This window comes from Podarcis bocagei (genome assembly GCF_964188305.1).
Source record: "Podarcis bocagei genome assembly, chromosome: 13".
NCBI lineage: Eukaryota > Metazoa > Chordata > Lepidosauria > Squamata > Lacertidae > Podarcis > Podarcis bocagei.
In genome coordinates this window covers 12,293,018-12,305,641 of record NC_138138.1, presented here as the reverse complement: position 1 = coordinate 12,305,641, position 12,624 = coordinate 12,293,018, and the positions used below count along the sequence as shown (strand labels likewise).

At 45.5% G+C, this 12,624-nt stretch overlaps 1 protein-coding gene across 1 annotated transcript in view; it reads right to left on the bottom strand.

Moving 5' to 3' along the window:
• The window catches only part of POLR1A (RNA polymerase I subunit A), a 41,501-nt gene that overhangs the window by 2,887 nt on the left and 25,990 nt on the right, over window positions 1-12,624 (bottom strand). Inside the window, exons 24-31 of the mRNA XM_081166043.1 lie at window positions 11,633-11,847; window positions 9,605-9,772; window positions 8,795-8,930; window positions 7,241-7,398; window positions 6,401-6,536; window positions 4,616-4,732; window positions 3,350-3,610; window positions 1,515-1,715 (exon numbers count right to left, since the gene is read on the bottom strand). Coding sequence (XP_081022169.1) covers window positions 1,515-1,715; window positions 3,350-3,610; window positions 4,616-4,732; window positions 6,401-6,536; window positions 7,241-7,398; window positions 8,795-8,930; window positions 9,605-9,772; window positions 11,633-11,847 — 1,392 coding nt within the window. The remainder of the gene's footprint in view (window positions 1-1,514; window positions 1,716-3,349; window positions 3,611-4,615; window positions 4,733-6,400; window positions 6,537-7,240; window positions 7,399-8,794; window positions 8,931-9,604; window positions 9,773-11,632; window positions 11,848-12,624) is intronic.

Here is a 12,624-nt window from a genome sequence, read left to right as displayed (position 1 = left end):
TGAGCTACTTTTTGAAGTTAATCAAGACGTGTGTATGTAGCTTGTTGGAAAGCAAATAAAAATGCAGCAGCTGGACAGACCGGGGGGGGGGGATTTATTCTAAACATGCCCCTTAAAAACCACACAAACACAGACTGCATGTGACTCAATTACTTAGGGCAGAGGTGTGTATGATGCAGATTGCGTGACTGATCATGACCACACCTACTTGCTGCAATTATCATTTGCATATTCCATTCCAGAAACCGTTACAAGTAGTTTGCTCTAATTTTTCTTAAAACACTTAAGTTCTTCACAGCAAGAGTCAGGAAATATATAATAATAATAATAATAATAATAATAATAATAATAATAATAATAATTTTTTATTTATATCCCGCCTTCCCCAGCTGAAGCCAGGCTCAGGGCAGCTAACAACAATAAAATAAGACAGCATTTTAAAATCATTTCATTTTAATAATAAAATAATAATAATAATAACAATAATAACAACAACAACAATAATAATAATAATAATAATAATAATAATAATAATAATAATAATAATAATAATAATAACTTCAAATCAAATTGAAGGCAACCATTGGGTAGAGTTCTGAGAAAATTGCCAAAGGAGGGGGGGGTGTCAGGCTGTGCCCTGGCCAAAGGCTTGGCGGAACAGCTCTGTCTTGCAGGCCCTGCAGAAAGATGTCAAATCCCGCAGGGCCCTAGTCTCTTGTGACAGAGCGTTCCACCAAATCGGAGCCACAGCCGAAAAAGCCCTGGCTCTGGTTGAGGCCAGCCTAACCTCTCTGTGGCCTGGGACCTCCAAGATGTTTTTATTTGAAGATCGTAAGTTCCTCTGTGGGGCATACCAGGAGAGGTGGTCCCGTAGGTACGAGGGTCCTAGGCCGTATAGGGCTTTAAGGGTTAAAACCAGCACCTTAAACCTGATCCTGTACTCCACTGGGGGTCAGTGCAGCTGGTATAGCACCGGGTGAATGTGATCCCACAGCGAGGACCCCGTAAGGAGTCTCGCCGCGGCATTCTGCACCCGCTGGAGTTATGTTAACACATATTGGTTGAACTCCTTATGGACAGTGCTGTTCCCCTCTCGACTAGTGTGAGCCACTTTCCACTGAATTTCTGTGGCTTCTTACTATCCTTTGACAGTAGCTTTTGCAAATATCAGGCACTCAATTTCCAGGGCACTTTGCCCAAACACAAAAGGAAACGTTTCCTCAAATCTGCTCACAGCTACTGAAGCAATAGGTCAAAAGCGGTTTTATTTTGACAATGGCAAAATCACAATGCTCTACTCAAAAGCAAAAGCTGGGACTTCTCACTGAAATCAGCGGCACAATTATCAGTTTCGCTTTGGTGTGACCGAGATCTGCATAAGCTTCTCAAGCCACCAGGAAAATGCTGTAAGGTAAGCTTAAAAAAAATATCAGACCATTCTCATGACAGACTCCCCCATTGCTTTCCTTCTTTGACACCCTATAGGAAACACAGAGCAGCTCCTCGTTACATACGTCAGCATATCGGAAAAGCTCAGGGAGGTTTATCCCTTCGGTCTGCAAAGTGAGCACCATCTCTCCTTTCTTATTGCTGGTTTCGTTTAAGAGACACCGTGTGATCCCTTTCGTCTCCTGGACAACAGTGTTGTTTGCCAGAGTTGTCACAAGTGAGGCAAGGTCAAAGTACTGCTTCGTTAAAGGAAGTTTCAGTGAGACCTAGAAGGGGGCACAATATAATCCTGTGTTAAAAGGCAGCCTTTTCGATCCACTGAGAAGAGCAAACCTAACACCCACTTCTTAATACAGTGATTTAAAAACCTCCCGATGAGCTAGAGCAGTCGGTGAGCTGAGCTTTGGTGTAGTGATCAGGTGGGATTGCTATGAGTAATTATAACAAATATAGAGTAAGCCATCTGTGTCAGCAATGAAAGCATTGCGTTGACTGGGTTTAAACTATTTTGATATGATTCTTGATCAATCCACACCTCTGCATCCCTGTTCCATTTCTCTTTCTTGACCAGTCACGTACACCGCCAGTTGCTTCTTCACCAGGCAGGCATCCTGGGTCATCAAAGACAGTGGGCAGTTTCTTTGATGTAGCTTTTCTGATATGTTAATCTTAGGATGTTAATCTTAGGGCCAGGAAACAGGTTTCACATAAAGGTGATAGTGATCGCTGTCCTCCTGGCCATCCTCCTTATCATGTGTATTGATTGTTCATGACCTCCGGGGTCGCTGAATGCACTCCTTTATAGTTTTCATTCATTTACTCCAAAAGTATGCATGCCTAACTAGTGTTTGTAGTTTAACTTTGTCCCCACGTGGGGTTTGTTGAAATGCTCAGAAGAAATCTGATTGGTTCTTACAAACACTCTGTAAAAGTTCTTTTGTGAATAAAACGACCTGGGCCGAGGTCTAGAGATTATTATAGGCACCCTTCCCAGAGTCTTGCTGGTTCAAGCCTAGGTGTGTACAGTGGTGCCTCGCAAGACGAAAAGAATCCGTTCCGCGAGTCTCTTCGTCTTGCGTTTTTTTTGTCTTGCGAAGCAAGCCCATTAGCGGCTTAGCGGATCAGCTGATAAGCGGTTTAGCGGCTTAGCGGATCAGCTGATAAGCCGCTTAGCGGATCAGCTGATAAGCGGCTTAGCGGATCAGCTGTTAAGCGGCTTAGTGGCTTAGGATCAGCTGATAAGCGGCTTAGCGGCTTGGGGAAAAGGGGGGGGGAGGAAAAAACCCCCGCAGGAACTCACAAGACATTTTCGTCTTGCGAAGCAAGCCCATAGGAAATTCGTTTTGCGAAGCACCTCCAAAACGGAAAACCCTTTCATCTAGTGGGTTTTCCATCTTGCGAGGCATTCGTCTTGCGGGGCACCACTGTATTCTTATTAATCAGAGTTCAATCCTTCCTTTACTTTGTGAACGCCTCCCTTTGGGACCCGCTTCCACCCCTGAAACAGCTCAGAGCAAATATGTCTGGAGATTCACCCTCTTTTGGAATCGTGGCAAAAGTAGGAGGTCCCCACAAATTGATGTGGGAACACTGTATTGCACAAAGCAAATGGCCACTTCCCCTCCTATTATTTTATCATAGTGTGTAAGTATTTTTCTATAAGATTTCTACTAGCTAGTCATTTTCTTTTCGAGCTTTATCTGCTGCTTTATGCCTATATTTGTTTGTATTTGGTAAATAATGTTTACCTTTTCTTATTTGCAAGCCACTTTAAGGCCTCTGCGATAAAGTGGGCTAAAATGTTAAATAACCAAATAAATAGGTCAATTGCAACATTATGGTTTGTGTTCCGCAGCTTGAACACATCAGTTTTTGGACGCACACACTTCCACCACCTTACCTTACACCACAGTTCATTTTTTATGTCGTAGGCATAACTCTCTATGGAATCGCTGCTCTCCTGCACAGCATTAATTCTCTGCTGTGCTAATTCATCCAAGTTCTTCCTCTTGTTTCGAGTTTGTTGACTAGAGGAAGGCGCATAATGCTCATCCTGAGATTCCGTTCCCTCTGGGCTCCTCTCATCTAACCCTTGTGTCTCTTCCTCATCCGGAATATCATCATCATCCACCTCGTTGTCCTCATCGCTCTCATAATCAACCTGCAAGAAAGATACACTTCAGTCAGAGGCGAACCATAACCAACAAAAAAAAAAAAAAGAGGGGAAAATGTTTAAACAAGTTTTGCATCTCTAAGTACTAGAACCAGTGTACAAGGATAATTTCAAATTTCACTTTCAACTAGGCCATAGAAAAGAATCTTCCATTGATCCTAATGTCCTGATCCCAACCAGCACCCCACACTAGTTTTCTGCTTAAAAACCAACAAACAGCACCTTCGGGGGGTGATTTTCAGAAGGAAAAAAATGGTGAGACCCCTGGAGCAATAGCAGGTTCTGGATCAGGGTCCTATGGATGCTTTCCCTCCAAAGTAAAAGCAGGCAGGTGAAGCCTTGTTTAAAAACATGACTTACACAGGCTGTCATTTGGCAACCAGGATAAAGCTGCTTAGATGGGACGCGGGTGGCGCTGTGGGTTAAACCACAGAGCCTAGGACTTGCCGATCAGAAGGTTGGCGGTTCGAATCCCCGTGACGGGGTGAGCTCCCGTTGCTCGGTCCCTGCTCCTGCCAACCTAGCAGTTCGAAAGCACGTCAAAGTGCAAGTAGATAAATAGGTACCACTCCGGTGGGAAGGTAAACGGCGTTTCCGTGTGCTGCTCTGGTTCGCCAGAAGCGGCTTAGTCATGCTGGCCACATGACCCGGAAGCTGTACGCCGGCTCCCTCGGCCAGTAAAGTGCCGCAACCCCAGAGTCGGCCACGACTGGACCTAATGGTCAGGGGTCCCTTTACCTTTACCTATAAAGCTGCTTTGAGTCATATACTTCTCTAGACAACATATACTCATTACGGAACACTGCAAGCCAAATCTTTAATGAAGCGGATTTATTACTTGGTCAAAATATTGCTCCTTAAGTATTTTGACCCTTCCCTTTATCCCACCTCCCTTTCCTTCTGCTTCAGAAACTGACCTGAGCAGAAGGCCTTTCTTAGTCGACTCTTACTGAAACAAGCAGAGCCTACTGGGACCTAACAGTATATCATTACCTCCTCCTCCTGCTTTGCTCTTCTTTTTGCATCTGTAGCATCATCATCCCCTTCACCTGTTTCAGCATCAGGAGCACCTCCACCTCCTCCTTCCTCACCTACAGCTTCATCGTCACCCTAAACAAAGAGAAAAAGCTGCAAGGGGGAACGGCCTCGAGATTCACACTTTTACATGGGTTATATTGGACGTATCACTGAGAGGCTTGAAAGAAATACTAGGCATAAGAACGCTCTGCATCCACAGAGAACTAAGCTTCCACTGGGCAAGGCTTCCTTAATTTCACACTTGATAGCGCTGTTAAGGTCTAGAAGGTAGATCACCGTATTTTTTGCTCCATAAGACGCACCTGACCATAAGACGCATTTAGTTTTTAGAAGGGGAATGCAAGAAAAAAATATTTTTAAAGGTAGTGCTGAGCAGAGCCTGTATGCTCAGCGCTTCCTTTCACAAGCCGCGTGGAGTGTGTGTGGGGGGGCTTCTCCACAAGGAGGGAGAAGGGCAGCCCGTCACACTCAGCGCGGCTCTCTAAAGGGAGCACGGCTCTTGGGGGCTTTTCCAGGAGGTGGGGGAAGGGACTGAGGGGCTTCCCTCTGTCCCTTCCCCCACCTCCTGGAAAAGCCCCCAAGAGCCGCATGCTCTTTAAAGGGTGCACAGCTCTTGCGGGCTTTTCTACGAGGTGGGAGAAGGACAGCCTGTCAGTGACACGCTGCCCTTCTCCCACCTCGTAGAAAAGCCTGCAAGAGCCGCGCGGAGCTTGTGTGCGGCTCTTGGGGGCTTTTCCCGCCTGCATTCGCTCCATAAGACGCACACACATTTCCCCTTACTTTTTAGGAGGGGAAAAGTGCGTCTTATGGAGTGAAAAAAACAGTATTTCAACAGTCTAATGACTTAACAGAATCATACAGGAAGCAATTGAGAGGCTTTCTATTGCTTTGTAGAATATCCTGAGGAAGCTGACCCACTAGGAGAATCTTAGGGCAGTAAAGCTAAGATCCTTCGAAGGTCTGGAAAACAATCTTAAATCACCAACAATTCAACTGGTCATTCTCATCAATTGCAATGCCGAGACCAGCATTTTGTTAAATCGGTTTTTACCTTGGGCACAACTGTATGAGTGCCTAAAAGCAGCATGAAACATTTCCAAGGGGGAAAAGCTCAAGGAAAAAAGACTTTGATTCAAGGTCAGAAGGAACTATTCTTATACTGTATAACATATCTACACAAATGATTCCTGGACAATTCAAATAACTCCTGCGTACTTAAGATAGCAGTTTACCACTGTAATACGTGAAAAGAATGAATTGCAGGAGCAAAACTATGCAAATAAAAATGAGTTGATTTTTTTACAAAGCCTACCAACGATTCACGCGGGACGCGGGTGGCGCTGTGGGTAAAACCTCAGAGCCTAAGACTTGCCGATCGTATGGTCGGCAGTTCGAATCCCCGTGGCGGGGTGAGCTCCCATTGCTCGGTCCCTGCTCCTGCCCACCTAGCAGTTCGAAAGCATCCCTAAGTGCAAGTAGATAAATAGGTACCGCTTTATAGCGGGAAGGTAAACGGCGTTTCCGTGTGCTGCGCTGGTGCTGGCTCGCCAGAGCAGCTTCGTCACGCTGGCCACGTGACTCGGAAGTGTCTCCGGACAGCACTGGCCCCCAGCCTACAGAGTGAGATGGGCACGCAACCCTAGAGTCAGACATGACTGGCCTGTACGGGCAGGGGTACCTTTACCTTTACCTTACCAAGGATTCACAGTACTAGTAGACTCAAGAGGACTAGACTTTTACCTGGTTTTCTTGGGATACGCCATCTTCCCCATCACCTTCTAAGTCCCTCTGCATTGCTCTTCGAGTGCTCACAGTATTGTAAGATGCCAACTTAGAACTCTTCCTCTTAATTGTTTCAAGTAAAATTTTAAAGAATCTGGAATAAGGAGTAATACATTCACAATTAAAGCCTCAAATTGGATTCCAGACTGTGCATCACTGCAACCAATGCTAGACATGCTTCCTGTCTGGATCCAGACAAGTCAGAGGACAAATTCAAAGGGAATTTCCCTGCCAAGTTGTGCCAGTGTGGTGTAGTGGTTAAGAGCCGGTTCGCGTCTCCGCTCCTCCACATGCAGCTGCTGGGTGACCTTGGGCCAGTCACACTTCTCTGAAGTCTCTCAGCCCCACTCACCTCACAGAGTGTTTGTTGTGGGGGAGGAAGGGAAAGGAGAATGTTAGCCGCTTTGAGATTCCTTAAAGGGAGTGAAAGGCGGGATATCAAATCCAAACTCTTCTTCTTCTTTTATAATTAAAATTAATATAGCTATTGTAATTCTGAAACCTATAGTTTTCATTTCATAAGTAGGAGGGTAGCCTCAAATCATGCAGAATCTGGTTATAGGGCTAGTGAAAAATTCCTGAACTAGGGGTAGCCAGTGCGTGGGGAAATATGAGAATCCAGTTCAAGTGAGATTGTACAGGCAATGCCTGGTCAAAAACTGGAATGAAGGAAAGCAATCTCCTTCTCATTAACGCCTAATCATGTTTAAACAATTAGCAAAGTACATCACTGAGGTTTAAGATCTCTGCAGTCCAAAGATAAAAGTCTTGAGAAGGAAAGAATACAAAAGGACTCACCTCGACTCCATAAAATGCAATATGTCCCTGGGCTTCACACATTTCTCTTCCTGGTAGCATTCATATGGTAAGAAAGTAAATTTGATGGTGTAGATACGGTGCTTGCTTACCATCCCCTCCAAACACAAAGACTCCTCAATGTCAAATTTTTGCAAAACCTGAAACAGTAAGAAGAATGTCTAAATTCTAACACCCTATTAGGAAGATGCCTGTATCTTTGTAAGCCATCTTGCTGCCAGTACAATTGAAGTTTCCCTAGGGTTAGCCTTCTTTCAAACTGAAGTTTTTTTCTAAATAATTTTAGCCTGCTCCGTTTTCAAGAATGCGAACGTTCCGTTAGGAAAACACACACACGGAAAAAAGCAGACTTTCAAATCTGAAGCGCCATTGGGATTCTGAACTTCCACACAGCACAGAAAGCAATTGTCTTGAGAATTTAGAAAGTGCCTTACAGCTGCAGTTATGGGACACGGGTGGCGCTGTGGGTTAAACCACAGAGCCTAGGTCTTGCCGATCAGAAGGTCGGCAGTTCGAATCCCCATGACGGGGTGAGTTCCTGTTGCTTGGTCCCTGCTCCTGCCAACCTAGGAGTTCGAAAGCACGTCAAAGTGCAAGTAGATAAATAGGTACCGCTTCAGTGGGAAGGTAAATGGCATTTCCGTGCGCTGCTCTGGTTCGCCAGAAGTGGCTTAGTCGTGCTGGCCACATGACCTGGAAGCTGTACGCCTGCTCCCTCGGCCAATAAAGCGAGATGAGCGCTGCAACCCCAGAGTTGCCTGTGACTGGACCTAACGGTCAGGGGTCTCTTTACCTTTACCTTTACAGCTGCAGTTAGTGAGTTGCACACCATGAAACCTCCCTCCCTGCCCTTTACAAGATGGCTTCAGGAGGAAGGAAAAAGTAACTATTTTCACTTTCCCGCTCTCCAAAAACCTCATCTACAGTCCACTGGAGAAGGATATGTGTCATGATGTTGTTTTAAAATCCAAAACACATTCTGAGTTTTCAAAACGGGGTAGAGGAAATAAAAAAACCACACCACTTCTCTTGCTGCACTACATAGTAATCAAGTGCTCATGCTCAGGTCTGCAACCAGCTCCAAATATGATCCCTTTGTTACTTTAAAATACAGTGGTACCTCTGGTTAAGAACTTAATTCATTTCAAATTAAGAATTAACCTCCAGAACGAACTTAAGTCGTTCTGGAGGTCCATTCTTAACCTGAAACTGTTTTTAACCTGAGGTACCACTTTAGCTAATGAGGCCTCCTGCTGCTGTCAGGCTGCCGCCACACGATTTCTGTTCTCATCCTGAAGTAAAGTTTTTAACCCGAGGTACTATTTCTGGGTTAGCGGAGTCTGAAACCTGAAGTGTCTGTAACCTGAAGCGTCTGTAACCCGAGGTGCCACTGTACCAGAAAGGAAAGGCTTCAGGAAGGGAGAGGGGAGGTATAAGACTTAGATGCAAAGATACACACTGCTCACCCCACCCACCAAAGTCTCTGCTCATGACAGTGTCTCCACGACCAATCAATCCATATAAAGAATGACTTGCCTCGCCTAAGCATACTCTGGTAAGGTGCTTCTTCAGCCTCTTCACCTTCTTGTGAGCTTTATTGGTATTAAGTACAGGAACACTCATCATCGGGGTTTTAATATTAGCACTAGCCACCATCAGGATCTCCCGCAACCTGTAGCAAAGAATTATTGAACGTTTAGACACACGGATATTAAAGAAACATTTTTTAAAAAAGAGAGTTCTTACCTGCTGAAAGTCTACTCTCTTTATAAGTGGAACAGACACTCAACATTGCGCTAGTTCCTGCCCTCTGTGGACTGGAGGGAAAGGCTGAAATTTCCCCAGAAGGCAGGAAGTACTCAAGATGGCAGAGCAGTGAAAAAAATGAAAGTAATTATTTTCATTTCCCAATGAAAACTAAAGTTATTGTGGGGGGACTGGACCATAATGGCAAGAATAAAAAAATTAGCATATTCAATTTTTCATGATAAGGCAAGTCTCTGCCTTTTTCTATCTGAGAGCCAGTGTGGTGTAGTGGTTAAGAGCGATAGACTTGTAATCTGGGGGACCGGGTTCGCGTCTCCGCTCCTCCACATGCAGCTGCTGGATGACCTTGGGCCAGTCACACTTCTGTGAAGTCTCTCAGCCCCACTCACCTCACAGAGTGTTTGTTATGGGGGAGGAAGGGAAAGGAGAATGTTAGTCGCTTTGAGACTCCTTCGGGTAGTGATAAAGTGGGATATCAAATCCAAACTCTTCTTCTTCTTCTGTATTCAGTGCAGCACAGCTTAGAGAGAGAAGTGGTTAGAAGAAAGTACAAAACAAAACAACACAACATTATCTTACCTCGGGATACCGAGTGTGACATTCATTTCGCCTCTTCCAGCGAAGTGAAAGGTGTTCAGAGTCATCTGCGTGGAGGGCTCTCCAATACTCTGAGCAGCAAGGAGACCAACAGCTTCTCCTGGGTCACAGAGCGATTGCTGCCACTTCAAATGCAGCAAGTCTTTTAACCTGAGGACACCCGAGTAAGGAGCTGGTTTATGAATTTGGTATCCTGCCTTTCTGTATAAGATGTGCTCAAAAGTTACTTATAATAAAACAGAAATGTCAAAACGACAAATTGCACCGGACTAACCTTTCAAGGAGGCAACCAATTCTAACAAAACTCCCTGGAAAAGCATAGCCTTCACTATTTCATAATCAGGGTGCTGTGATTTTGATGCCTAAAGCAGAGTCAAAATGACACCCACCCACATCCTATGCCGGCGTAAAGGCTATAAAAGGCCTTGGTGCATCATTCAAATAGCAATTCCTGTTTTCATCTATCCTACCTCCTTCCTTAAGACTACAACTCCTATGCGCAATTACCAAGGAGTAAGTGCAATTGGGGGACGCGGGTGGTGCTGTGGGTTAAACCACAGAGCCTAGGGCTTGCCGATCAGAAGGTTGGCGGTTCGAATCCCCGCGACGGGGTGAGCTCCCATTGCTCGGTCCCTGCTCCTGCCAACCTAGCAGTTCAAAAGCACATCAAAGTGCAAGTAGATAAATAGGTACCGCTCCAGTGGGAAGGTAAACGGTGTTTCCGTGCGCTGCTCTGGTTCGACAGAAGCGGCTTAGTCATGCTGGCCACATGACCTGGAAGCTGTACGCCGGCTCCCTCAGCCAGTAAAGCGAGATGAGCGCCGCAACCCCAGAGTCGGACACGAATGGACCTAATGGTCAGGGGTCCCTTTACCTTTAAGTGCAATTGAATCTGGAAGGACTTACTTCTGAGCAGACCTACACAGTATCAGGCTGCACATTCCTCTATCCCTCTTTGCCTCTCTCTCAAAGACGCATATATTTTCCAGCTCCACATAAGATTCAGTGCCAGTGTCTTAACTCTCTCTGCAGCTGTTACCTGGCAAGTGTAGCATTAATGATTCCTAAAGCCTCCTGTTACTATTAAAGAAGTAATTCTTGGAAGATAAACAGCCAGTCGTACAAGTAAAGACAGCAAAGAGGGAACCCTAAACCAGAGATAGGAAACCTGTCACTCTCCAGATGTGGCTGGACTACAACTCCCATCATCCCCAATTCCCGAATTGGTTTGGACTGATGGGAGTTGGAGTCCAGAAACACCCAGAGGGCCATACACATTCCTCACTCCTGTCCTAGACCACTGGTTTGTGTTGGATGGCAAGTAAGCAACAACAAAAAATGTATTAGGTTTATTATTTGTGAATTAGTAAAGGTAAAGGGACCCCTGACCGTTAGGTCCAGTCGTGGCCGACTCTGGGGTTGCAGCGCTCATCTCGCTTTATTGGCCAAGGGAGCTGGCGTACAGCTTCAGGGTCATGTGGCCAGCATGACTAAGCCTCTTCTGGCAAAGCAGAGCAGCGCACGCAAACGCCGTTTACCTTCCCGCAGGAGCGGTACCTATTTATCTACTTGCACTATGACGTGCTTTCGAACTGCTGGGTTGGCAGGAGCAGGGACCGAGCAACGGGAGCTCACCCCGTCACGGGGATTCGAACCGCCAACCTTTTGATCAGCAAGTCCTAGGCTCTGTGGTTTAACTCACAGTGCCACCCGCATCCCTATTTGTGAATTAGAGCACTGTTAATCTTGAAGATTTAGGCTCTCTTTTTCAGGATTATAAAAACATTTCAGCCCCACACCGGGAAACTATTGTAGCATTCTGAAGGACAGTCACATGCTGACAACCTGTTCAGAATCTGCAGCAACTTTGTGATGCAATCAATTGTCTCTTCACAATAAGTAGAGACCTAAGATGTCGCTTAATAGATACTTAAATGCATAGACGAGGCATTCTGGACCCTAAGACAGAAGCAGCAGTGCTTGCATATGCCTTAAAATGAAAATTGCTACCTCTGAGAAGAAAGTTCAGATTTGCTGTAGCTCGTGTTGTTCCGAGCGTCCCACTCTCTGAGGAAATTCTCAACTTCTCTTTCAAATGTTTCCGATACCGATGCAAAATGGATGTCTGGCCGCCAGACAGCAAGGCTAGGATCAGGACATTTCGATGCCTTCTTTTGATACTTCTTCCGCTTCTTCTCGCTCAATTCATACCACATCTTTAACAACTGAAATGGGTAGCAGAATTAAAGACAGCACAAGTCCCCCCCCCCCAGTATTGTACGCAGATTTCCTGCACTTGAAAGAACAATTTTTTAAAAAAACATGGCACAGAGGCAAATCACCGTATTTTTCGCTCTATAAGACGCACCAGACCACAAGACGCACCTAGTTTTTGGAGGAGGAAAACAAGAAAAAAAATATTCTGAATCTCAGAAGCCAGAACAGCAAGAGGGATCGCTGTGCAGTGAAAGCAGCAATCCCTCTTGCTGTTCTGGCTTCTGGGATAGCTGCGCAGCCTGCATCTGCTCCATAAGACGCACACACATTTCCCCTTACTTTTTAGGAGGGAAAAAGTGAGTCTTATAGAGCAAAAAATACGGTATTTCCCTTATAACTACAAACACCATAAACCACACAAACCTTTGCATTCACGAATCGTTACAATCAACTGCAAACCACCCAGACAATTGGACAGTATATAAATATTATTGGCATCCATCTCAAGAGACAATAGAGTGCACCTCTGGGGGTGAAGTCAAACCGCAACATTAGCAGCACTGAAGCGACCTCCCTGGGGTGCAAGCCTGGGCAGTGTGTATGGAGGTCTTGGGCTGCTCAGATGACAAGACCTCCCTCTCGGCCTTGCAGATGTGGTCCAATGGAAAGCAGAGCAATACATTTGGCACCAGCTTGGCTGCAGGAGTTGCCAGAAGGAGGCATACAAGACACCATCCAACCACCTTAGGGACTCCACTCTGGACTTGTGTAGGGTTTAATCCTTA